This window comes from Amblyomma mixtum, chromosome 8, assembly GCF_055824585.1.
Source record: "Amblyomma mixtum isolate Tamu chromosome 8, ASM5582458v1, whole genome shotgun sequence".
Classification (NCBI taxonomy): Eukaryota; Metazoa; Arthropoda; class Arachnida; order Ixodida; family Ixodidae; genus Amblyomma; species Amblyomma mixtum.
The window spans coordinates 66,341,513-66,367,951 of NC_143019.1; the positions used below are offsets into that span (position 1 = coordinate 66,341,513).

General features: G+C 48.0%; 1 protein-coding gene across 1 annotated transcript in view; it reads right to left on the reverse strand.

The window, feature by feature from the left end:
- The window catches only part of LOC149332797 (xaa-Arg dipeptidase-like), a 33,088-nt gene extending 18,313 nt beyond the window's left edge, over positions 1-14,775 (reverse strand). The window contains exons 1-2 of the mRNA XM_089558384.1: positions 14,544-14,775; positions 6,974-7,119 (exon numbers count right to left, since the gene is read on the reverse strand). Coding sequence (XP_089414510.1) covers positions 6,974-7,119; positions 14,544-14,775 — 378 coding nt within the window. The remainder of the gene's footprint in view (positions 1-6,973; positions 7,120-14,543) is intronic.
- Between the last annotated feature and the right edge of the window lie 11,664 nt (positions 14,776-26,439).

Genomic DNA, 26,439 nt, shown 5'->3' on the forward strand with positions numbered 1-26,439 from the left:
AGGCCGGTAGTCCCGCAGAAAGCCGCTGTCCCCACCTCTCTTGGGAATCAGTGTCACTCGTGCACGAAGCCAGTCTGCTGGTATCGGTTCACCTTCCAGTATGCCACCGAAGATATTTGCCATTTGGTATCTTGACTGTGCTCCGAGACACTTGACGAGGCCAGCGGGGATGCCATCCAAACCGCAGGCTGTACGCGCGCTGATTTTGCCAATGGCTCTGTCGATCGCTCCACTCGAAACCGACCACTGTCTGTCGTCCGGAGGTCGTGCGGGTGTTTCCACGCCTTCGAAGACGTATGGCATGCCGTCAGTTGCGTACAGTTGCCTCATGTGGTCTGTCAGTACGCGGTGGAGGTCGCCCGTCTTTCCCGTTGCTTCATCTCTGATCAGAGGGTCTGGTGTTCTGTCGTCCATAGACGCTACGTACGACCAAAATTTAGCTGCTGCATTTTTACCAGCAGACTTAATTTCTCCGAGCGTCTGCCGATCTGCCTCGGCAATCTTACGCTGCACCATGGCTTGCATTTCGTGCTTGCGTTCGAGGTAGGTGCCCCAGGCTGCAAGTGCCGCATCTGTGGTCAGCATCTTCAGAGCATAGCGGTGATGGCGGTTTGCAAGCCTTCGCGCTTTTTAGGCAGCCGGGTACCTGCAGCCTATAAAGCGGGTACAGCAGCCGGGTACCTGGCGCCATCTGTCGCCGTCAAGGCGATTTGCGCACGCGTATTGGCTGCGCGTGGACTCGTGGTACTGCGGTACCGGTAACGCTAACACGGTAGACGGCATGCTAAAGGTGTCTATTCTTGCCTGACAGCAATTTGACTGTTACACCTTAAAGGCCGTGTTAGGGTCAGCGAACATAAGGTGCGACCAATAAAGTAGTGAAGAAACCCAAACGTGCACGAAAGCCCTGGATGACTACTAAATTACTAAAAATGATAAAGGCTAAAACAAGGATGTATCCCAATTTTGTTGAGAGTCGTGACCCTGAAGTTCTAAAAGATTTTAGAAAATACCGAAACTTGTTAAATAAGTGTTTGAAGCATGCAAAACGCGACTATTATGCACATCTCTTTGACGGAATTACGGATTCTAGACAAGTATGGAAGAAACAGAGTTCAATTCTACCTTCCAGGCATCAGACAAAACCTTTGGAATTAAAAATAGATGGCCAACAGTACGAGGAAAAAGTTCTAGCAGAAAAATTCAATGATTATTTTCTCTCATTAGTCGAGAGTCCTTACAACACCGACGCCCAGCGATATCTATCAGCCCCATTAGAACATTCCGTCTTTTTGAATCCTACTGACGAGTGTGAAGTCCTGAATTTATTCCATGCTTTGAAGAGAAGCAAATGCTAGGATATAGATGGAATAAAAATGCAGCCGGTTAGCTTTGTCATTGACCTTATTGCCCCATACCTAACCCATATTTACAACCTAGTTTTGTATACCGGTGTATTTCCATAGAATCTAAAGACTGCTAAAGTGACAGTAGTGTACAAATGTGGAGAAAAAGATAAGTTAGGAAATTATAGGCCAATATAAATATTACCAGTATTTTCAAAACCACTCGAGAAAATCATTTTTATAAGACTCACTAGTTTCTTTGATGCTAACTCTGTTATTGTATCATCGCAATATGGCTTCCGGACAGGTAGATCTACTGAGACAGCTCTACTTCATCAAAAAGAATTAATTTTAGATAATATTAAAAGGAGGCAACTAACACTTTTCTCCAAGGCGTTTGACAGAATCAATCATAATATATTACTAAATAAACTGTCTTGCTATGGTGTTCGTGGTATTTCTTTTAATTTGGTTCAAAGCTACTTGACAAATCGACATCAAGCAATATGTATAGGAAATGAAATTAAAAATAAAATAAGCATGGCGTACCTCAGGGGAGTATTCTCGGGCCACTGTTTTTCAATGCTTACATCAATGACCTCGTATCTCTAGATAACACCATAAATTATATACGCCGACGACACCAGTACATTTTTTACAGGAAGCAATGCAAATGACCTTGTCAAATCCGCCAACCTATTCTTGGACAAACTATGTAAATGGTCAAGCGCTAATAACCAAAAAATAAACTGTTCCAAATCAAAAGCAGTTCTCTTTCAAGCTAAACAAACAAATGTTCGCATTAATCCACTGAAGTTCGATAATACTGAAATAGAATTTTCTTCATCAGCAAAATCCCTGGGTGTCGTTTTTAAAGGGCCCCTGCCCACCCCATGGTCGCAAACACTATCTACCTCTCTTTGAGCGAGCCTCCTCCCCTTCCATTCCCTCCTCGAAATTTTTCTCTCCCGCTCCTCGTCGAGTAGGCTCGGCAAGGCGAAATCACCCCTTCGTTCTCCGATGTAAGCCGGAGGTGTGGTGTCTGTGGAGTGCGTCACAGGGCTGCGTCATGGCCCCGCCTTCAATAGAATTCTTTTCTTGGTTTTTGCTGCTGGGTCTGTTCGAGGGGAGGGCGGGGGGGGGGGGGGGGGGGGGGGCTGCGGGAGCGCACACTGAACGATCGAGAGGCGCGATCGGCTCGACCACCTAGACTTGTTAGCGAGCGCATCCTTTCATACATCTGTTTGTCATTCCCAGTTAGCGAGCCACCTTTTCATTTCTTTTTGAGGCCTCCCCACCGCTTCACGAGCGGAGGGGCGGAAGTCGGTTCTGTTCGAAACACACGGCGAAGTGCGGACCCGGCAACCGCCCGTTTGCTTTTCTTCATGTGTGTTTGTGTTCTGTGTGTTTGTGTCTTTTCTCCGCTCCGAAGCCCATGTCGTTCATTGGAGTCAAGGCGTACGCAAGATGCACGAAGGATAAGCGGTGTCTGTGCGGAGCGGTCAAGTGGGCGAGCGAGGGAAAGGCTCTGCTGCACTACTAATTAAAACCTTGTTTTGGGGGCTTGCATAGAAGAAAAAAAAACTGAGAAGGGAGCGCGCACGCAGAGCGTCTCGTGACGTGATCACCGCGGGGGGGGGGGGGGGGGGGCGAACCAACTCCCTCAGTTTTACTATATTTTTACTTTTTATGGCTAGGGTTCAAGGCTGTCGCCGCACGCTCCCTCCGCAGTTTTTTTTTTTTTTGTTCCTTCATGCGGGTTTGTAGGCATGAGCCAGAACAGAAGGCGCTGCGGAAAGCGTTGTGCAGACAACGCGACGCCAAGGCTACGCCCAACCTTCTCCCGTCAGTCAGAACGATGCACCAATGGAGTGCCTTTAGCGAAAGTAACCCCCCATGACGTCAACGGGGTTCAGAGTAGTGGGGCGGGCCGTTTTTGTTGAAGGAAAGAACGAGCGGGCTTTGATTTGAATTTTCGCAGCTTTTCCGGGCGCGCATGGCTCTAGTATTTTGCAGAGGTTATCTTCGATGCCTCATCTATGCAGTGGGCTTGTTTTTCAAAAATGTCCGGACCCTGGGCAGTGGCCCTTTAATGAAGATATGCTATGGGATTTTCACGTCGAAAACATACAAACTAAACTGTACAAAGCATTAGGTATATTGAGAAAAGTACATTTTTTACCTTAGCCCCAAAAACTAATGTTCTATAACACGCATTTTGCACATCATCTATTATTATATTGTCATCTGGTTTGGGGTAATGGCACCAAGAAATCACTAAATAGATTGGTTACATTGCAAAAAAAATGCAGTTCGATCCATTTCAAACTCTCCATATAATGCCCACACTTCCGACCTATTACTTAAATACAAGATTACTAAACTTTCTACGCTTTATGAGGGCCAGTTGCTGGCATCCTTGAAATCTGAAATACATAAAAATACAACAACATTACGAGCCGTTGCAAACCTGCAGATTAACATGTCATCTCGCTTCACCCGCCACCATGAACATTGGCACGTTCCGCGACCACGTACTGACTACGGTCTCCAGATGCTTCGAAACAGGCTGCCTAGTACACTAAACAAATATAAGCTAACGGATGAGCAGCGGCGGGTTCTAACCAAGAAAAAATTATTCGACGTTATTAACTAACCTGTACAGTAAGATTTGATTGTATTTTTTAACTAATGCACTGACTCACTGTTTTTTGCACTTATCTTGTTCGTATATTTTTTTTCATATACATTTTATGTACTTCCGAACTGTCCTGCTTGCTGCTATGTTGTTCGGGGAGACGGGGCCAGTCAAACTGCCCTTGACGCAGCTTTTATCCCGTCACCCTCGCCACACCTCGTACATGCCCTGTACCTGTTGTGGGAAATAAACTGAAATAAATTAAAAAAAAATAAAAAGTGTCCCTGCCCGAGTCGCTAGGTATGACGCGCTTCATATAACTAAGATTATAAAATAACAAATAAAGAAGAGTTCTGCAGACAGAAAAGAAAAATTGAGAAAAAAAAGCTAAAACACATATTCGTAGTGTCGCAGCCGCAGCCATTGGAACAGCTGTTAAAAACGAGTTCATGTATGGTGAACGCAAATAATGATTCAATCCTTTTTTTCCTGAGATGGCTTAAATGATTAAAATTAAGAGCTATAATAAGCATGGCGAGAGGCCCAGACTTCGGTACTGCCAATCATGTGCATATGACTGGTGAGAGGACGATATTCTACATGACACGTGTGCAGTCATCGAAGTCGAAAGCTGCTTTGATAGCGGGTCGCTCAAGACCACAATTGTGACGATGATGGTACGACTCATCTGATGTAGGAAAAGCAAGTTTAACGTCATCGTGTATGGCCTAGCACTGCTAAATTTTGCTGTACACCACTCCGAAAAAGCTTTTCGAGGAAGAAGAAAATTTGAGTAGGTTGAAAGTGTCTTTGTGCATGTTTCGCCCTTCAGAACGCCTGTCCCGCGTCTTCACTTTTCCAGGGGGGGGGGGGGGGGGGGGGGGGGGAGCGGCCGCTGCACCAGGAGTGTCGCATCATCGTTACGATTAAGCGAACATGCAGCCATAGCTTTTATATATTGGTTCACAGAGTTAAAGTTGAATAGTAAATTGCAAACAGCACATGCACGGTGATGGTACCAGTACGCGCGGAATGACACGACGAGTTCATGCTCTGGCTTTGGTGGGGATGCAGGCGCGAGGTTTTGGTTGAAATGCTTTGAAGACGCTTAGCTTTATCTTCCATCAACGGTCACTGCACGAGGAACGCGTCGCCTAGCTGTTTCGTCTGCATACTCCTGTCTGTATCAGATCTCTCATTTCCTGCCCACGAACGTTTTTCGGTGATTTTGATTGCACCACTCGACCTTGTTCTCCGCTTTCAACAACATTGAACAAACACTCCATTAAATTTCCATTCTTATTAACAGTTCATTCTATGGCTCTTTCTGGGTGTGTTGGTGTTTGGCATCGGAAAGGTATTGCAACGAGAAGAAATACATTTACAAACAGAGAACGGAGACAGGGAGACACAGCGTAAGTGGCGTACACGACAAAGGTGCCAGCTGCCCAGATGCACCAGAACAGGCACTTCATCCTGGTCGTTGTCCACGGCCGTGACGGCATTTATCGCTCAGAAAATTGCAGTTAAAGGTGCACTGAAGAGGATTCTGAACTTGTCTTTTTGCCGCGGGAACTCGATCTACATGTTCCTAGCATTCTTAGAAACTGCGACTTATTGCCCTGTGTGGCCGATTTCCCTAATTAATTCGAATTAACGTCCGGCTCCCGCCTTTTTTTATTGCGAAAGCAATACTACTTGCACTTTCACGCCGGTGCCGTGCCGCGGCCGGTGACCACCATCGTGCCGCGGCGGTGACCACCACTGACCTTCATTTCACCTTGATTGCATTAGATTGGATTAGATTAGATTGGATTGGATTGGACTGGTTTGGACTGCATTGGACTGGACTGGACTGGATTGGATTAGATTAGATTACATTGGATTGCATTGGATTGGATAGGAGTGGATTGGATTCGATTGAAGTGGATTGGATTTGATTTGATTTGAATTGATTTGATTACAATGGAGTGGAGTGGATTGGATTGGAGTGGATTGGAATGGATTGGAATAGATTAGATTGGATTGCATGGGATTGGATTAGATTGGATTATATAACCGATGCATGACCACAAGTCTAACCACAAGCACCACCACCAGCTACACTACCAGCTGTACCATGGCGTACGTACGGATACTGCTTTCGCAATTACCGGGCTTAACCAAGCTAAGCCACAGCGAAATTTTTTTTAATTCTCCCGCGTACGGTGGGCGGAGTCGACCAACGCGTGAAGTGCCTTTCAACCAGCTCCGTGGAGGCTTTGCTTTCGCTTTATTTTGTTTTTTAGGTTTCCGTGAATAAGTAGTTTCATTAGCAGATAATATAGCCGCAAAATAAGCCCGCAGAAATAAAAATACGCGCGGACTATTTGCTACTACGGACTACTACGTATTACTCCGCCGATGGCAGAGCGGCAAGCCGCCACGGGACTGGGTGAAAGGTGCTCCACGCGTTGGTCGACTCCGCCCACCGTACGCGGGATAATTAAAAAAAAAGGCGGGAGCTGGACGTTAATTCGATTTAATTATGGAAATCGGCCACACAGGGCAATAAATCGAAATTTCTGAGAAAGCTCGGAACGAGTAGATCGAGTTCCCGCGACAAAAAGACAAGTTCAGATTCCTCTTCAGTGCACCTTTAAAAATGTTCCCGCCACACAATTCAAACTCTTGGTGTCTGTACAGAAAGGTGTGAGTGGCGGTGCAGCCTAGCCTCTTGGATCTGCGCCAGAAATCGTGCGGCCACGAAACCGCAGTTTGCTTGCGAAATCGGCCGGTCATGGAGGCACTTGTATCTTATCCATGGCCTCTGCTAGCTTCTTCGTTTTTAGTGAAAAAAGGAAAAAGCTTTCTTGAAAATAGAATGGTTAAACCTTCCATACCGGCCAGCTTCAGGCTGAGGCTGCTCCCGTCAAGTGTCCCTTTAGAAGAACAGACTATGTGTGCCCTCTTAATGCTTGCACCTGTGGATCTCCTCCTGGCTACGCACCTTGCCACGTGCTGCTGACGTCATTTTCATGGCTTCCATTACGGCGAGAGCGGCGCCGACGGAGGCTTCAGCGATCAGGTTGTGGCCACAGGCGTGGCCGATGCCCGGCAGTGCGTCGTACTCCGCCATGAGAGCGACCGTGGGGCCTGCATAGTGTAGATGCTTCGCAAGCGTTCGAATGCTACACGGCAAGCTTCGCAGTCGCTGGGGCTTTCAAGGCTGTTCGTTTAACGATAAATTTGGGACACACTGCAGGGCGAGTAAAGTGCTCAAGAATTTGCCACATCGCAAAGCGAGACAATACAAAGCACTATGAGCCTAAAGAATATGCGCGATGAGGGAGTAATTACTCATTTGCATCCACCCAAGCGCAGCCTTAAAGCTACAAAGAAAAGCTATGCAGATTTCACAGAAACTTCCTAGTTGAAAATCATGCCCTGGTACGGAGAGCGCAGTTGGGATCACCGCCTGTTTGGGGTAGTTGCTCTACCAACTGAGCTAATCACTCTTGATTTGCTCATGTGGTTGTACGACTGCTCCAGACAGGCGATGGTCACGAGTACGCACCCCGGACCAGAACAAATTTTTCAACTACCAATTTACTGCGAAAGCTGTAAGCTTTCTTTTGTAGCCTTATGGCTGCACTTGGGTGGATGCTAATGAGTAATTATTTTCTTACTAGAAATCTACTGCACCCTGAGGGATTGCCTTAAACATTGGACTAATCAATATGGATGAATGCAACAAATCAATGAACGGCCATTTCTGAATCGTAATATGGCTTCAAAAGAAGGAACTTTAGAACATTAATTCGAACTGTTCATTTATTTCTTGTTTATTGTGACACATATAAGACAAAGATTATAATTTCTTATCCTTAAGCAAAAGAAAAGTTTGGCCTTTAGATTTTTTGGCGATTTTTCTCATTGCGGCATCCTGCTGTTGTTCTAGGCTTTCAACTCAGTCAGGGACGTTGTATTTCTAAAATACAAGCCACACAGTTGTGCATTGAACCCTTCACAGATCAATAACGTCATCTTCCGTGTGAGGAGCTCGTGTCCTGCAAGTATATCCAAGTTCCATCCAGTCATAGCAGTCTCGCAAACGTCTAGCAATAGTTTGAAGTCTATTTTGACAACGATACAATTGTCAAAGAGATTGACAAAAAGGCAACAGCATGCCTGACTAGACGTCAACCTCCTGCAACGTGTGACACATCATACAGAGCATGACAAGAAGGGCAGTCTTTGAATACAAAGAATACAATGAGCATACATATTCGCTTCATAAAGGATGTACAGTTCACCTTACCGTAAACATAGTAATTGCAGACAAAAGTTTTAAATACAAGCACTTGGGACATGACAAGATGTTTCATTCAGAGACAATACATACTTTTGAAGACTCTTTTTGAATGTACCTACAGACTTGCTTTCATTTATAATAGATATAATTATGGGATGGTGGTTTAAGAGATCTGCAATTTGGTTGGTTAGTTTCTGTGAACCAGTTCGTGTGCATTATTTCTCTTTGGTATATTGTGTGGCGGAAGTCATAATTGTGCTGCCTGGAGATATTGTTGAGTGAAAGTATGCGGATCGCGTTTTAAATTTTCGTAGATAACCATAGCTAACTTTTTCTTCATTACGTTATTCACGGTTAGTATTTGATGTTTCCTGAAAAGAAGTGCAGTGAGACTCTTGAGTGGAACATTTTCAATAAGGCGTAAAATTCCTTTTTGGAGAGTAAGCAAACTAACCATACTGCTCTGTGTAGTGGTTCCCCAAATGATCAAGCAGTAATAAAGCCGTGAATGAACGAGAGTGCAATTTAATTGCTTCTTTAACCAGCTCGGTAATAAATCTCTAAATTTGCATGCAATTCCAATAGATCTTGATATTTCGCACCGGATTTTTTGTACATGAGCTGACCAGTTCAGATTTTCCTGAAATACAACACCGAGGAAATTATGTGTAGAGACTCGCTCTATGGTGTCGTCGTGAAGCCTAATAGACGGCAACTGGTGAATGGCTTTGTTCCGCGGAGTGCTAAGATTTCTTCGGGTACTTCCGACGAACGTACACGAACAGCATAAACAGCCGCGGGGAATATACATCGGTACTCCGCCTCAGCCACTGTTAATCGCGCATCCGCCAGGGTACGTCACCCGAGTCTGGGTCACATGAACATTCCCAAGGGCTACGTGTGGTGACACGGGACGAGTCAAGGGAAGGATCCGAGACTCACTGTGTCAATGACATGCGTGCACAGAGACAAACAATCCAGATCTGGAATCCTTAACTGGAAAGCAGGGAGTCTCTAGATAAGGACAAGGCACACCACCCTGGGTCGGGACAGTTCCTCGCTGCTCTCACGTGACGCATCAAAGCAGGCGAGTGCAGCGGTGTCAGCCACGGAGTCGTCTGCTTCCACGCTGCGCGCTTCAATGCAGCCTTTCTGTTCTAGCAGAGGCTACAATCAAGTTCAGCTTTTGTGTAATAACGATCGCTAACTTACCTTGCGTCGCAGGATATCGGAAACAACGAGTGCAGTCAGCTCTGCTATTATTCCTCTTGACGGAGCACAAGGACGCCTCCAGCAGTTTATTATTGCCTCCAAGGCAAATTAAGTTGAGGAGCTTTAGTTATTCCTAGCCGTACTGGAGGGCGGCATTAGAGGTTGGTTGGCTGGGGACTGACTCTGTCCTCAAAACCTGCAGTCTGGTGTATGCATTCTCCTCAGAGCATTATTGTCTTGCGGTCAAGTGTTGTGGTGTGTGCGCTCGGAAGCCCTCTAAAACCTAGCCCCTGCGAGAACCGTTTTCTAGGAGCTCAACTCCATGCGGGCCGCAGAAGAAATAGGCGTGGACGCGCGTGCCGTGTATTGAAGGCTACCGGAATGTCATTTCCGGCAAGTTAACATGTTGTCCTCGCTGCCCACAGCGGCAGGTAAGTCCGTTGATATGCGGCAGTTGCGAATAAACGGCTATAAGAATAAATTAAGGCATCCCTTCGACTTCGTTATACTGGCCTACCTCCAATCCAGCCCTACACTAAGTTTGGAATAATTTAAACTCCGCAACTTAATTCGCCTTCGCGCAGACTAAAGGTCATTAAATGCTCGAGAATTGCTTGTGCTCCGTCAAAAGTTTACGCAAAAAAAATAATAAACGAGCAGACTGAAATGGTTTGGTTTTATTTATAGGGTTTAACGTCCCAAAGCGACTCAGGCTATGGGGGACGCCGTAGTGAAGGGCTCCGGAAAATTTCCGCCACCTGGGGTTCTTTAACGTGCACTGAAATCGCACAGTACACGGGCCTCTAGAATTTCGCCTACATCGAAATTTGATCGCCGCAGTCGGGATCGAACCCGCGACTTACGCGTGAACAGTCGGACACCATAACAACTGAGCCACCGCGGCGGCTGCAGACTGCATTCGTCGCTGTTTCTCATGCCGCCGGTGCAACCTAAGTTAGCGATCGTTGTTACAGGAAGGGTGATGAGACATGATCTCGTCAACGTTATTCACCGCCAGTTTACACGAGGTATTTAGAGGCAGGTATTTAGAGGCCTTTTTAAGACACTCAGGAGATGAACTGCAAGCATGGTCAATGACTTCGGCAGAGTATAACGGTGCGTCTAAAAATTAATATGTAGAAAACTAAAGTAATGTTCGACTGCCTCAGAAGGAAACAGCAGCTTACAATTAGTAGAGAGATGCTGGAAGTGGTAAGGGAATACGTCTACTTAGGGCAGGTAGTGGCCGCTGATACGGATCATGAGAGGGGAATAAGTAGAAGAATAAAAATGGCGTGGAGCGCATTTTGCACTTCTCTCAGATGATGAACGGCAGTTTACAGATATCCCTACAAATAGAAGCGTGAAGGCTAACGAAGAGGGTTCAACTTAAATTGAGGACAAACCAGCGAGTTATGAAAAGGGAAACGATAAGCATAACTTTAAGAGACAGGAAGACGGCAGAGCGCAGGTCAGGGGATAAACGATAATGACAGGAGATAATGACATCCTAGTCGAAATCAAGGCGAAGAAATGGGCTTGGGCAGGGCATGTAATGCGAAGGCAAGATAACTTACAGTCCTTAAAGGTGCACTGAAGAGGAATCTGAACTTGTCTTTTTGCCGCGGGAACTCGATCTACACGTTCCGAGCTTTCTTAGAAACTGCGATTTACTGCCCTGTGTGGCCGATTTCCCCAATTAAATCGAATTAACGTCCGGCTCCCGCCTTTTTTTTTGAATTCTGCCTCGTACGGTGGGCGGAGTCGACCAACGCGTGGAGCGCCTTTCACCCAGTCCCGTGGCGGCTTGCCGCTCTGCCATCGGCGGAGTAATACGTAGTAGTCCGTAGTAGCAAATAGTCCGCGCGTATTTTATGCGAAGCATACTACTTTAGCTACCACTTCAGCCCTTCACCGTGGTTATGCGCCTCCAAATCACGTGATACATGACGTCACACCACGTGACACGATGACGTCACGACAGTGCAGAAACGGGGGCCCACCTCGCGCCGTCGCTGTGGTTGTGCGCCTCCAAATCACGTGATACATGACGTCACACCACGTGGCACGATGACGTCACGACAGTGCAGAAACGGGGGCCCACCTCGCGCCGTCGCTGTGGTTGTGCGCCTCCAAATCACGTGATACATGACGTCACACCACGTGACACGATGACGTCACGACAGTGGAGAAACGGGGGCCTGTGGTTGTGCGCCTCCAAATCACGTGATACATGATGTCACACCACGTGACACGATGACGTCACAACAGTGGAGAAACGGGGGCCCACCTCGCGCCGTCGCTGTGGTTGTGCGCCTCAAAATTACGCGACACGATGATGCTTCGCATTCTCCAGGCTTAACCAAGTTAAGCCTCAGCCATTTTTTTTTATTTCTTCGGGCTTATTTTGCGGCTATATTATCTGCGAATGAAACTATTTATTCATGGAAACCTAAAAAACAAAATAAAGAGAAAGCAAAGCCTCCACGGGACTGGGAGAAAGGCGCTCCACGCGTTGGTCGACTCCGCCCACCGTACGAGGCAGAATTAAAAAAAAAGGCGGGAGCCGGACGTTAATTCGTTTTAATTGGGGAAATCGGCCACACAGGGCAATAAGTCACTGTTTCTCAATAATGCTAGGAACGTGTGGATCGAGTTCCCGCGGCAAAAAAGACATGTTCAGAATCCTCTTCAGTGCACCTTTAAGGGTAACGGACTAGATTCCAAGAGACGGCAAGGGTAGTAGGGGCGGCAAAAAGTTATGTTGGCAGACGAGACTAGGATATTTGTAGGAATAAGGTGTCCGCAGCTGGCAAAGGACAGGCATAACTGGAGAGGTATGGGCGAGGCCTTTCCCCTGCAGTGGACTTAGTCATGCTGATGATGATGGTGTAGTTAAAGAAAAGTTGAATTTGAGCTTAGCCGTCGCTAAAACTGAAAGGCTGAATTGCAGCGCGCAGCGTTGAAAGAGACGACAACCGTACTCGGTTGGCCTTACCGCCTCCGTCGCCGTTGCGCTGACGCGGTGACGTAGAGTCAGGAGAAAGCAAAGAGGCACCGCCCCTATCCAACCGGTGGGAGACGTGTCTCGCCCTATAAATAGGGACACCCTCTCCCTCATCCATCACTCACGGTTCCGGAGGCTCGCCTTCTTCGGCACATCCAAATGAATGCGGTGATCATCCCTTCTCGCCTCTTTCTCTATCGCTATCGATCAGACCCTTCCTGTCCCAACTGCCCATGCGGACCTGGCCCATTGCCTCTTCTATTGCTCGGCTGCTCAGCAGTCGGGTTCCTACCCCCCACCCTCTCTATCCATCGCCACCTGGTTCGACTGGCTTGGCGCTGAAGGGGAGGAAGAACAGCGACTTCTGGTCGCCCAGGCAGTCGACATGCTCGGCCTGTAAATTATGGCCGAATAAAGGTCTTCTGCTACTACTACTACTACTACTACTACTACTACTACTACTACTACTACTACTACTACTACTACTACTACTACTACTACTAGGGACAACGACACTGAAACCGATACTCACGATATCACACACCTTGATCCACAGTGTGTCGCCCCATGCGTGCGATCGTGAGGTTTTTGTTGGTACGGCATACTGCCATTCATCCTGAACACAGAGCGAATTAGGGGAGAAGGAAATGCGTTAAGCGAGAGAAAATGCCGTCTCGCTAGCCCGCACTGCGGAAAGAAGTTCTTCTGTAAAGCTACCGTTGTAAAAAAATATGTATCAAGCTGATATTTTGCACCACGCTTAATAATATCGGCCGCAGGCAGTGGTTGGAGAGCTGTTTACTACAATACCGAATGTCGTACACAATAAGGCCAATTAAAGATATTGCGAGTAGAAGTTGTAGAAGTTGGTGGGCAGCTCGACATGTGAGCTGCAGTTTTATTCGTCAACCCTTGCCTCTCTCTTCCTCACTTTTGCAACAGCGTCACGTGTATGAAATACATTAGCCGCAGTAAACTGCGTTATCGCCGCACCGGGAACTGCCCCTTGTACAAATTTCAGGAGACCGTGTGGAAACGTTCGCTTATGTGAAATTGAAATTCAATTTATTTTTATGAACAGCACTGAATACCAACAATTATAAAGGTTCCTAAAGCTTTTTCTTTCACCATACTTGAAGCCTCACGAAGGTAAAGAGTATCGTGCACATGGAATAACGTGCCGTAATTGATTTTCTGCATATCAGCGGTAGACAGCGGCTCAGTGGTACACGCTCTCATCTTTTCTAATTATTCACTAATCAGTGCTTGAAATTCCTGTAAAACTATAACTACTACTGGGGCAAGCCAACAGCCCCAGCTGTGGTTAGCCTACAACGCATGTGACATCTTGCAGACGTGGCATCCCGCAGTTTCGCAAACGATAGCGTAACGCTACGAAGTTCTCTCGAGCTGCGCATTTTCGGAGCTACGCTGTCCGTAGTTTCATGGAAGGAAATTCTGCAAGTCTACCAAAATAATGCATTCTGACCCGTAAGCACCACTCCAGCCTACACAAAATATTCGCTGAACTTAAATTTGCAAGATGCCAAGATTTGTTCGTCTTAAACTCATTCGCATTGCATATGAGGTCTTTTCGGCGGGTGATTTCGAAAATGTTCGCCACTGCTTTCACTGCAGATCGGAAGCGAAAACTGCAATGTAATTCGAGTGTTCCTTGAAGTGAGCACCCTCACATTATGGGGGAAGGGGAAATGAGACACGATTATGCAAGTCCTTTCAGCGCCCACGCGCTAAAATGTGTGTGGCATGTACGGGCCCTTAAGTCCCCTTTCTTCTTTAACTCCGTCTATCTTTCCTCTCACCGCACTGCTCATGAGTACACTCCCCCCCCCCCTCCCACCTCCGGCTTCTATTTAGGGGGGGGGGGAGTGATTTCGTGGTCTTTTCCTCGTTCTATGTAATCTCTATGTATTTGTTCTGCTGTTCTGCCTATCTAATATGAATTTGTTCTGCTTGGATCTGTACGATGATCTGCAGTATGAAATAAATAAAAGCGAACAAGTCAAACTATCCGGTGTGTCTCACCATCGGTTCCTCCCGGAGCTTCGAACTCCGCCCTGAACGCAGTGTCCAAGACGTAGTTTCTCCGCACCCTGAAGCCCCGCTGCTCCAGGAACTCGCAGAGCATGTCGTGGGCCTTGACCTCCTCGAGGGCCAGCTCCGGATGCGCCCAGAGAAAGCGACTCAGCTTCCAGAGGTCTTCGGCATTGCTCTCGACCACACTGTCCACGAGGGGAGTGAGGTCCTCGACAGACATGGCCGATCACTTAATCAACGAAAGAAATTCTCGGGAAAAAACGGCTCATCAAGGAGGTCCGAAGTTCAGTTCGAAGGCCTCTTGGAAACCGTTCGGAGAGACCTGCGTGCCCAACAGTGTCGAAAACCCGTTCTGCGTTGATGGCGGTTGTCTTTTCCTCCCAGCGTGTTCTGCTCGAAGCCCTTGACAATCCGCGCTCAATGCGTTCTCGTCTAGCGAGGCACTGCCGGCCTTCTTTTTTTTTTTTGTTTCTTTTTAAAGCGTACAACAGTCGACAACCGGCGTTCTTTCGTTCAGCTAGGCATGCGAGCTGGTGTACTCGTCTGATAAAGGACGCCTGTGGCCTCCCCTTCCGCTCTAGCTGTCTAACGACCCCGTGTATTGCAGCTGTTCTTTCAATGTAACCGGCTCACACCGCCTCGTGTCGACCGGAAGACACGACTGTATCGGCCAAAACATGCTTGCTGGAAATTCAGAGCGCTCGACTTTGTGATCGCGCTACGTGACTACGGTTCACAGCCCGTATATAACCATTGTCTGTTGCCGCAGCGATGAAATAAATTGATGTTATACGGCCTCCTTCTCTGCAACGAAGCGCACCAGTGCTTAAAGCTACTGTTACGAATTCGTAGCCACAGCACCCCCCTCCACCCCCTCCCCCTTCCCCGTTAACAGCTACCACATGCGACAGCGTCGCCAGGCAAAAGAGCAAAATTTATTGTCGGCTTGAAAATGTAGTCAAAGGTAGGGAATGTCGCGCGCATCTCTGGGTGGTTTCTATTGTTATGTTTTATCTGTGCCAGCGCTCTTCATGCCCTTGAGTGTTCCTTTATATAGGAAGGTTTTAGAAAATAAAGCCTTTAGTTGTGAGTCAGCGCTTGTCCTGCGTCTTTCTTACTCTGGTCCCTCGTCTTTTGCGCTGTTTTACAATGAACCTGTACCAACTAGCCCAACTGAACGCTTTGCCGAAGGGCTTTGCGCATGCGCCGGCAAGCACAACTACAACCGGCTGATTTACGCTCGGCTGTCAGTAGCAGCTGCCAGAGACTCTACCTCTGAAAATACCCGTACGTTACTTGTGTGAAACGCTATGTGGCAGTTACCTGCGAATTCTTTTAGCGTGCAAATTTTTCCTTTTTTTTATTTTTCTATAAAGGACATCTAAGTTGCAAAAGGTTTATTTATTTTACTACACGAAATACAGCTGGATAACATTGCACACAAACTGAGGTAAGGAAGGTGGGAAAAAAACATGATTACGAGAGACCTCCTTGCCTTCCATAAAAAACGACAGCAGAAAACGAAAATATCAGTGCAGAGTATCAGAAAAGTAAACAACAGTATAAGCTCACTGAGTATAATTTCAAAAAAAAATTACACACAGGTATAATGCCAGTCGCTGTCACATGAGGGTACCATGCTGAACAGTTTTTTTCCTTCGTAATACGAGCGAACATTCTTAAAGGGCCCCTGCCCACCCCCGGGCAGCAGACACTCTCTGCCTCTCTTTGAGCGAGCCTCCTCTCCTTCCATTCCCTCCTCGAAATTCTTCTCTCCCGCTTCTCGTCGAGTAGGCTCGGCAAGGCAAAATCACCCCTTCGTTCTCCGACGTAAGCCGGAGGCGTGGTGTCTGTGGAGTGCGTCACAGGGTACGTCATGGCCCCGCCTTCAATAGAATTCTTTTCTTGGTTTTTGCTGCTGGGTCTGTTCGAGGGGAGGGGGGGCGCTGCGGGCGCGCACACTGCACGATCGAGAGGCGCGATCGGCTCGACCACCTAGACTTGTTAGCGAGCGCATCCTTTCATACATCTGTTTGTCATTCCCAGTTAGCGAGCCACCTTTTCATTTTTTTAGGCCTCCCCACCGCTTCACGAGCGGAGGGGCGGAAGTCGGTTCTGTTCGAAACACACGGGGAAGTGCGGGCCCGGCAACCGCCCGTTTGCTTTTCTTCATGTGTGTTCGTGTTCTGTGTGTTTGTGTCTTTTCTCCGCTACGAAGCCCATGTTGTTCATTGGAGTCAAGGCGTACGCAAGATGCATGAAGGATAAGCGGTGTCTGTGCGGAGCGGTCAAGTGGGCGAGCGAGGGAAAGGCTCTGCTGCGCTACTAATTAAAACCTTGTTTTGGGGGGCTTGCATAGAAGAAAAAAAAAACTGAGAAGGGAGCGCGCACGCAGAGCGTCTCGTGACGTGATCACCGCGGTGGGGCGAACCAACTCCCTCAGTTTTACTATTTTTTACTTTTTATGGCTAGGGTTCAAGGCTGTTGCCGCACGCTCCCTCCGCAGTTTTTTTTTTTTTTTGTTCCTTCATGCGGGTTTGTAGGCATGAGCCAGAACAGAAGGCGCTGCGGAAAGCGTTGTGCAGACGACGCGACGCCACGGCTACGCCCAACCTTCTCCCGTCAGTCAGAACGATGCACCAATGGAGTGCCTTTAGCGAAAGTAACCCCCCATGACGTCAACGGGGTTCAGAGTAGTGGGGCGGGCCGTTTTTGTTGAAGGAAAGAACGAGCGGGCTTTGCTTTGAATTTTCGCAGCTTTTCGGGGCGCGCATGGCTCTATTATTTTGCCGAGGTTATCTTCGATGCCTCATCTATGCAGTGGGCTTGTTTTTCAAAAATGTCCGGACCCTGAGCAGTGGCCCTTTAAGGAATGACGGAAATTTCTTCTGAGAATATAGTAGTGTGAATTACTTCGTTAAAAAAAAAATTGGCAGAGGCTCAGCTTGGTTAAGCCCGGAAATCGCGAAAGCAACTTCATCCGTTTCTTCACGCGGCATCCGCCGTGTCTACCGCCGCTCTGCGCCGACGGCACGAGCTGGAGCTCTGTTTATACAACTGGTATGTTGTAAATGTGTCGTTCTATACTATTCATAGATTCTTCACCCATTGAAGTATCTTCGGCATAAACAGCGTCCGTGAAACTTGTCTCCAAACTGGCTATCTCCATAGTTTCGCTACCGTTAACACCACTCATTAAACTTGGCCCTGCACTTGTAGATGCACCCGCATCAAGCGATGTTGACCGGCGTGCTCGCCAGGCTGCTGCATACGCACGTTGTTTGGCTAGCCGTTCTTCCCGTTCTTCGTCTGTTTCTTCGGCGCGGCGCCGTCGCTTGGCCGCAGCAGATCGTTCCAGCCTCACCTTGTACACGTCATCCGACATAGCGCACTGAGAGGAGCGCAGCTGCAGCCCCCCCCCGTTTTATTCCGCTCTAGCGAGCGCCCTCTCTCGGCAGCGGCGCAGCCGGCGTCTAGTGCTGTACCTCCACCATCGATGCCGCGAGCTGGGGCCCCGGCTCTCGGTCTGTCGTGACGTCACGCGGTCACGTGGTGGAGCGGTGCAGCTGGCGTGTAAGGTCTTGTAAGGCTGTACCTCCGCCATCGATGGCGCGAGCTGGGGCCCCGTCTGTCATGACGTCACACGGTCACGTGACGCGCCGCTGTGTAAGGAGGCGCCACGACCATCGATGGCAGAAAAGTGCAAGCAGTATTGCTTTCGCAATAAAAGCAGAAAGGTGTTTATTTATAGACAGGTTGGCTCAAGGGATTATTTTCTGTCATACTACTGTACGATCGGGGACAAAGCCGAGGACAAGCGAGCGCCGACAGAAAGCATCGCTGGAGACGGCTTACTTTCGTACCGACGCGTATCCATTCCTGCTACAAGGGACCGTCGTATGAGAATGTCCCCGCAACGGTGTTCCAATCCTTCGGCTTGAAACAACCCTCGGGCAGCCCACAGCAGTGAGCTGCTGGTGAAATGCAAAAAGAAATGCGCGCTTCCGACGCTTTATCAGCGTGCCAGCCTGTGGATTCGTATGCGCTGCTTCTCGAACCAAGCCGGCAGGGCAGACGCTAACCACATGCGCTAAATTTCAATTGAATGTTTTTTCAATGCATGTACATCTTTTTTACACATGGTGCACGCATATGGTCTCTCCTTCGTGTTGTTCGTGTTTCCGAGCGCTGCAGACTTTGTAAAATCTAAAAGGCATAGGGAAACAGATGCACTCAGAAAAACGAACTTAGAAACAATCACAATAGTAAACACCTTCTAGGTAGCTCTCGCACTGCAATTTTTAGAAGAACTCCGATCCCTTACTTTCTTATTAACATTTTCCTCTGCGAAATCCAGGCAAACAGCTCTGGTCTGAGCAGGCTTGACACGTTTTTTCCATCGGCATCTTGTTTCAGAAACAGAGATACTCAACGACGTGCTGCGGATTGCCCGCGTCGAAGATACTACAGCGTCCATCCATGTTCCCTTGGTTTCTGAGAGAATCGCGGTGGCTCAGTGGTTATGGTGCTCGGTTGCTGTCCCAAAAGACGCGGATTCGATCCCGGCCGCGTCGGTTGAATTTCCTTGGAGGAGAAATTCTAGAGGCCCGTGTACTGTGCGATGTCAGCGCACGTTACAGAGCCCCAGGTGGTCGAAATTTCCGGAGCCCTCCACTACGGCGTCTCTCATAGCCTTAGTCGCTTTGGGACGTTAAACGCCTATAAAACCATAAACCAAACCTTATCTCCCAGCACGTGCAGAAAACCGCACATTCCTCTCCTTCGAGTGTACGCGATGCACTGCGTCAATGTCACCGCCGAAGCCCCTGGTTTGCAACCGAGGAATTATCCTTTATCTATATTTTTTGGCTCCTGCTGTATTGTTTAAGCTTTAATATTTCTTCCTTTACCTCTTTCTGCAGCTGCGGAGTTTTGTGTCGGCGCAGATAACTCCGCGTCCTCGCATCAGCCAACCAACGAATGAACTTCTCAGCATACTTGCTGAACGTCTCAAAGCTATCATGCATAAAACCCGTGGCATCTTGTACACACTCGAGATCAGCGTGGATCTCAGTGCGACATATCCGCACCGCTGCGTTATCATTTTTCGTTTCAGTTGCAAATGGTTGGTTGGTTTATGGGGTTTAACGTCCCAAAGCGACTCAGGCTATGAGAGACGCTGTAGTGGAGGGCTCCGGAAATTTCGACCACCTGGGGTTCTTTAACGTGCACTGACATCGCACAGTACACGGGAATCTAGAATTTCTCCTCCAAAGAAATTCAACCGCCGCGGCCGGGATCGAACCCGCGTCTTTCGGGTCAGCAGCCGAGCACCATAACCACTGAGCCACCACAGCGGCGTCAGTTGCAAATGAGAAAAGCTTATCTAGCAACTAGTAATCCAGCACCTTCGCAGTTTCCTTTTTCTATTCAGCAGTTCTACACCAATGGCTCTGGTACGCCATTTAGGATTCCTCGATCAGCTTCCGTCGTATTTGAAGCAATGGCAGGCAGGAGTAAAATTGTGATTCTTATTCCGCTCTAATGAGTAAAATACAGAGAGACCTGAGAGCAAGCACCCTTGTTCAAGCGACAGCGACGATGCAGTTATTATAAGCCCACCAAAAGGAAACGAAATCACTGCCAACCTGGGAAAAGCACATGAGCTTGATTATTTGCTTTCTGTGCACTGCCGACGCCAAATTGATTACAGCGCACCGGGAGGCCATCCATTCCACGGTCAGTGGCCCACCAGATGAGGCCGATAAGCAGAACGAAATTTCCAGCCGCCTTAGATTGCAGCTCTGGCAGTAATCTGTATCTGTAATCTATATCTGTAATCTGTATCTAATATATATCTGTAATCTGTATCTGTAATCTGTATCGTGGAAAATGCAAATCCTTCTGGACGCTTGGCTTCAGGACAGGGCCGACAATGTGCCTTCCTAAGCGCCTGCACTGCGCCCTTCCTCAATGTAATGTGCTTGATGCCTGTAAACCACCACTGCTGTGCATTATTCCCTAAGCGACAGGGGCGCGTCGACTCAGTCGAGACTACAGCAGGAGGGTGGTGAAAGCAAGGGAAGCTAGCACAGAGCGTCTTCTACGAGAAGAGCGGCGCAGAGGAGAACGAGCAGGGCAACGCTGAGATCGTGACGTCAGCATGGCATTATCGGCGTGCTCCGGTCCCCGTTCTTCTTACTCGTGCACGTAGCCAATGCCAGGTCATATACTAGTAACCCGTTGAGTCGTACTAACTCGGGGACCTGCTGAGGTGAGGGGGAAACGAGCCAACACCCTACCACCGTCAGTTGAAACAGAACTGTGCCTGAAGCAGCGGATGGACCCCTCGTTACCTCGGGATGGTCGGCATGTTCTCGGGCTGCTGCTGCGGTTCCCAGTGCGCTTCTAGTCTGCAGTTAGCTCATTGCTGCTTGGAGGGCGCTCGATGCTGGTCGGCGGCCGGCAAAGTTTTGTGGTCCTGATCTAGTGCCTCGGACTGCGCGGTCAGCTCGACTGAGACTCCCTATGCCCTGTCGTCGTCTTCCTATCAGAAGTCATGGGGATGTATGCGGCCACTCGTCGACCATCTCTCGTGGTTGTTCCAGACCAGACAGATTTTCCTTCCCTGTGAATTCACTTAAACTATTTTTTTTAGTTTTCCGGCGTCTTGTCTACTCTCCCGGTGCCTGTCTTCTATTTAAGTAGCGGATGACGCATCCGGTACACTACTCGGGCCGACCGCCAGACCGCAGGCACACATTCACAGTCATCCATCCCTCTAGGGCCACTTCTGGATCTCCCAGCTTCACTTGCTCCAATCTCGGTATACAGCTAGCCGCCTTTCCCGACCCCACGGTTGATCCTTGGTGGCCTCACGTACACTGTGCACGCGCCAGGTCACAGCCGCTAACTTTCACCATTAGCGCAAGTTAGTGATCACCTGCCAATTTTTTCTTTTGTCGAGTTGCCAACGGCATTTCGAAAGAGTATAAGCCTTCCTATATGACATACCAGTGCATAACAAATCAAACTATCGAAAATTTCAGAAATGAAATACGAAAAGTTGACTGGAATCACGTCTACAAAATAACTGACCCTAGCAAAGCATATGACACATTCATAAACACACTAAAATTTTTGTACAATAAATGCTTCCCTTATAAAACAACTAAGAGGCCTAGTAAAGCGCGCAAGCCCTGGATAAAGAGAGAGAAACAACTTTATTGCCATAGATTGGCGGGATTTCCGGCAGGTGGGCTTGGTGTGGCCCCCAGGTGGGGGCGACTTCCTGGGCCCACGAAATGAATGCCAGTTGGATGCTCTTGTCTGGCCTTCTGAGGAGTTGGTTCCATCCGTCTTCGGAGGGAGCTGGCAGTAAGGTTTGAGGGGGCGGATTTCCCGCGCAACCCCAGAAGATGTGAGCCTGGGTGGCGATTTCTCCCTGGTAACAATTTTGGCAGACGGGGTCGTATTCCCCGTCTGTGATGAGTGAAAGTCTAGAATGGCTAAGGATGGAGTGTGTCTGCAACCTGCGGAGCAAGGTGGCTTGCGCTCGATTCAAGTCGGGGTGTGGAGGCGGGAACTGGCGTCTCATCTCTCTGTAGAGGTTGGTAATTTCGGCAAAGGTCTGGGGAGCCTCGGCAAGAGCGTCTGGGTCCGTGGGGCCGGCCGCCCGGTTGGTTAGTCCTCGGGCTAGTCGGTCGACCCCTTCGTTTCCAGAGTTCCCCGCGTGGGCGGGTACCCAGACCAGGTTGATCTTATGGTCGGGAGTGCAGCCGCGAAGGATGCGTGCAGCGGGGTGGCAGATAAAACCTGCCGAGTAATTTTGTATCACTCTTTTGGAGTCGCTGAGGACTGTGCGCGTACGTGGGTCAGCGATGGCCGGCGCGATGGCGGCTTCTTCTGCCGCTGTCGGAGAGTGAGCTACTACTGTGGCGGCGGTGACGAGAGTATACCTTGCCCACGAACACGCAATATACGTAGATGCTGCACGGCAAAGTGCAAACACATGGTTGGTTTCTGGGGTTTAACGTCCCAAAGCGACTAAGGTTATGAGAGACGCCGTAGAGAAGGGCTCCGGAAATTTCGACCACCTGGGGTTCTTTAACGTGCACTGACATCGCACAGTACACGGGCCTCTAGAATTTCTCCTCCAAAGAAATTCCAGCCGCCGCGGCCGGGATCGAACCCACGTCTTTTGGGTCAGCAGCCGAGTACCATAGCCACTGAGCCACCGCGGCGGCTGCAAACACATACGTGGCTTGTGCAACCACGCCACAAGCCCTGGATAAATCGTTGTTGCTTAAATATGATTCAAAAGAAAAATGACCTTTTTAAACGGTTTCTTCGAACTAGGTCTTCCGACGACTTAGCCAAATTTAAATCATATCGCAACAAAGTAACTTCATTTCTTCGAGAAACCAAGAAGGAATACATGGAAGAATTATTTACTGGTAATGTACAAAACCGAAGCGACCTCATGTGGAAAGAAATAAATAAAGTTCTACAAGTGACAATTGACAAGTCTGACAATTGACATGAATAAAAGTTTCCATCCATCCATCCGTCCGTCCGTCCGTCCGTCCGTCCGTCCGTCCGTCCGTCCGTCCGTCCGTCCGTCCGTCCGTCCGTCCGTCCGTCCGTCCGTCCGTCCGTCCGTCCGTCCGTCCGTCCGTCCGTCCGTCCGTCCGTCCGTCCGTCCGTCCGTCCGTCCGTCCGTCCGTCCGTCCGTCCGTCCGTCCGTCCGTCCGTCCGTCCGTCCGTCCGTCCGTCCGTCCGTCCGTCCGTCCGTCCGTCCGTCCGTCCGTCCGTCCGTCCGTCCGTCCGTCCGTCCGTCCGTCCGTCCGTCCGTCCGTCCGTCCGTCCGTCCGTCCGTCCGTCCGTCCGTCCGTCCGTCCGTCCGTCCGTCCGTCCGTCCGTCCGTCCGTCCGTCCGTCCGTCCGTCCGTCCGTCCGTCCGTCCGTCCGTCCGTCCGTCCGTCCGTCCGTCCGTCCGTCCGTCCGTCCGTCCGTCCGTCCGTCCGTCCGTCCGTCCGTCCGTCCGTCCGTCCGTCCGTCCGTCCGTCCGTCCGTCCGTCCGTCCGTCCGTCCGTCCGTCCGTCCGTCCGTCCATCCATCCATCCATCCATCCATCCATCCATCCATCCATCCATCCATCCATCCATCCATCCATCCATCCATCCATCCATCCATCCATCCATCCATCCATCCATCCATCCATCCATCCATCCATCTATCTATCTATCTATCTATCTATCTATCTATCTATCTATCTATCTATCTATCTATCTATCTATCTATCTATCTATCTATCTATCTATCTATCTATCTATCTATCTATCTATCTATCTATCTATCTATCTATCTATCTATCTATCTATCTATCTATCTATCTATCTATCTAAACCGTACAGAACAGGAACCCGTCGAGCTAGAAATCTTAATCCGAAATCAGAAACTTTCGGGAAAAGAACTAACAGATACTTTTAATAATTACTTCGTGTCTTTAGTTAACAGTGTACATAATCCTGATTCCCTGAGCTATCTCAAATCTAGAAATCACAGTAGTGCATTTTTATCACCAACGGATCGTAGTGAATTTGAAAGCTGTTTTCTTGCTCTCCGAACGAGCAGTACAAGGGACTTAAATGATCTAAAAATTCAACCTATTAAACATACCATGGATCTAATTAGTCCTGTTTTAGAGCATATATTGAATCTATGCTTCCTGCAGGGAGTTTTCCCACAAGCCATGCAAGTTGCTAGGGTGAAAGTAGTTTTTAAAGGTGCCGAGAAAAATAACTTGTCGAACTATCGTCCCATATCAATCCTCTCCATTTTTTCAAAATGCCTAGAGAAACTGCTGTACAAAAGGATCATTAGCTTTTGTATCAAACATAACTTATTGACACCTCATCAACATGGGTTTAGAACTGACCATTCCACAGATACAGCGCTTTTATCAAACATAACTTATTGACACCTCATCAACATGGGTTTAGAACTGGCCATTCCACAGATACAGCGCTTTTAACTCAAAAGGAACTAATCCTGCAATCTTTAGAACAGCACCAATTAACTCTGGGTGTATTTGCAGATTACTCAAAGGCATTTGATTCCATTAATCATCAGACAATGCTTGCAAAGCTTGAGTTCTATGGCTTCCGTGGCGTTTTTCATGACATATTGAACTCTTATTTATCAGCGCGAGTATAACAAGTAGTAATTAACAATAAATTATCCGACCCGAAATCAGTTTTAGCAGGCGTCCCGCAGGGAAGCATATTGGGGCCTCTACTTTTTATCAACTACATTAATGACATCGTTCTCATTGACCCACGCCCAACATTTATAATATATGCCGATGATAAGAGTTTATTTTTCACCTCTAGCAATATACATAATCTGACTGAACAAGCAAACACGTGTTTACATCTTTTAAATCATTGGTCGATCGTAAACTCACTATCTATAAACATAAATAAAACAAAAGTCGTGCTTTTTAGGCCAAGAAATAAAACAGTGTGCGACAGCGACATTTCACTTCGGATTGGGTCTATGCCTTTAGAAGTTGTCCCCGTCGTAAAAAGCCTTGGAGTATATTTTTAGAAGCATTTAACGCGGTCAACACATGTCGATAAAATAGCGGACAAGCTGTCAAAAATAACTGGTGTGTTAAGTAAACTGCGCTATTTTCTGCCACAAAAAGTGAAACTAATTCTTTATAATTCCATGTTTGCTTCCGTTTTAAACTACTGTTTCACGGTATGGGGAACTACCACACTCTCAAACTTAAACAGGTTACATGTAATCCAAAAACGAGCCATAAGAAGCATTGCAAGCATCCCCCGCGACGTTACGACAAAACCCCTTTTTAATGCCTTCCACATAACTCCAATACACGAGCTATATAATGTCAACTTAATAAAACGATATAGGAGAAGTAATACCTACCGTAATTTTCTTGAAACTTTGTCTCAACTAACACCTAGAGAACACACTCATGCCATAAGAAACCGACATAAATGGTTCATTCCCCAAATACGAGCTAACTATGGACGTCAAATGCTCAGCTACCACTTACGATTATTGCTAAATGCTTTGTGTTAGTCTTACAAACCAGTATTTTTGCACCTTATTTCTTTTGCTGTTATTGCCTGTTTTTATCTCTTTTTTATTTATTTTTTCTGAGTCAGTTGTGTCTCGCTTATTTTTCCTCAAACGCAATTGTTTTGTTACTTGCTGCCAACATATGTAATTAAACAAACCTTGAAACCTTGTACGGGGGCGCAGGCGCGCAATCAAGCTCCAGTGAGAGCTTTTTGTCTGCGCCCCCAACATCTGGATGATGTAAACAAAGATTTGATTGATTATAGCATATCGTTACCTCGTTTACGTTACCGTTTACCGTGTTACCGGACGCTGGACTTTCCGGTTAGCGCTGTGCACGCTAGAAGACGTTTTAGCATACCGTCTCTCCCGTAACAAGTTACCGTAAGGCGAGAACGAATGATGATGATGGTAGATGCCCCAGCATTAATTACAAACAAAAATACGTATGCACTGAAATCATTTCTTTGCAGTGAGATGCTACATGCTCTTTAATCATCTTTTTCTCCGTATATAAAGACGCGCTCACTACCTTTCTGCTAAGGGCCGGCTCAGCGGCTTCAAAAGTACCCTGACCAGTAGACAAGTTTACTGCACAGAACGCACTAAGCTTGCGTACGCTGCGCTTACTGCGTTGCTAATGTTGTAAAAAACGCAGCTACACCTTCCGTTTGGCGCGCGCAGCGTCGCTTCTTTGGATGTTTGGATGCATGATTTGGATGCAAACATAGTGGCGCCATCTGGTGACAATAAGTCCAAGCGCTTAAACTCCG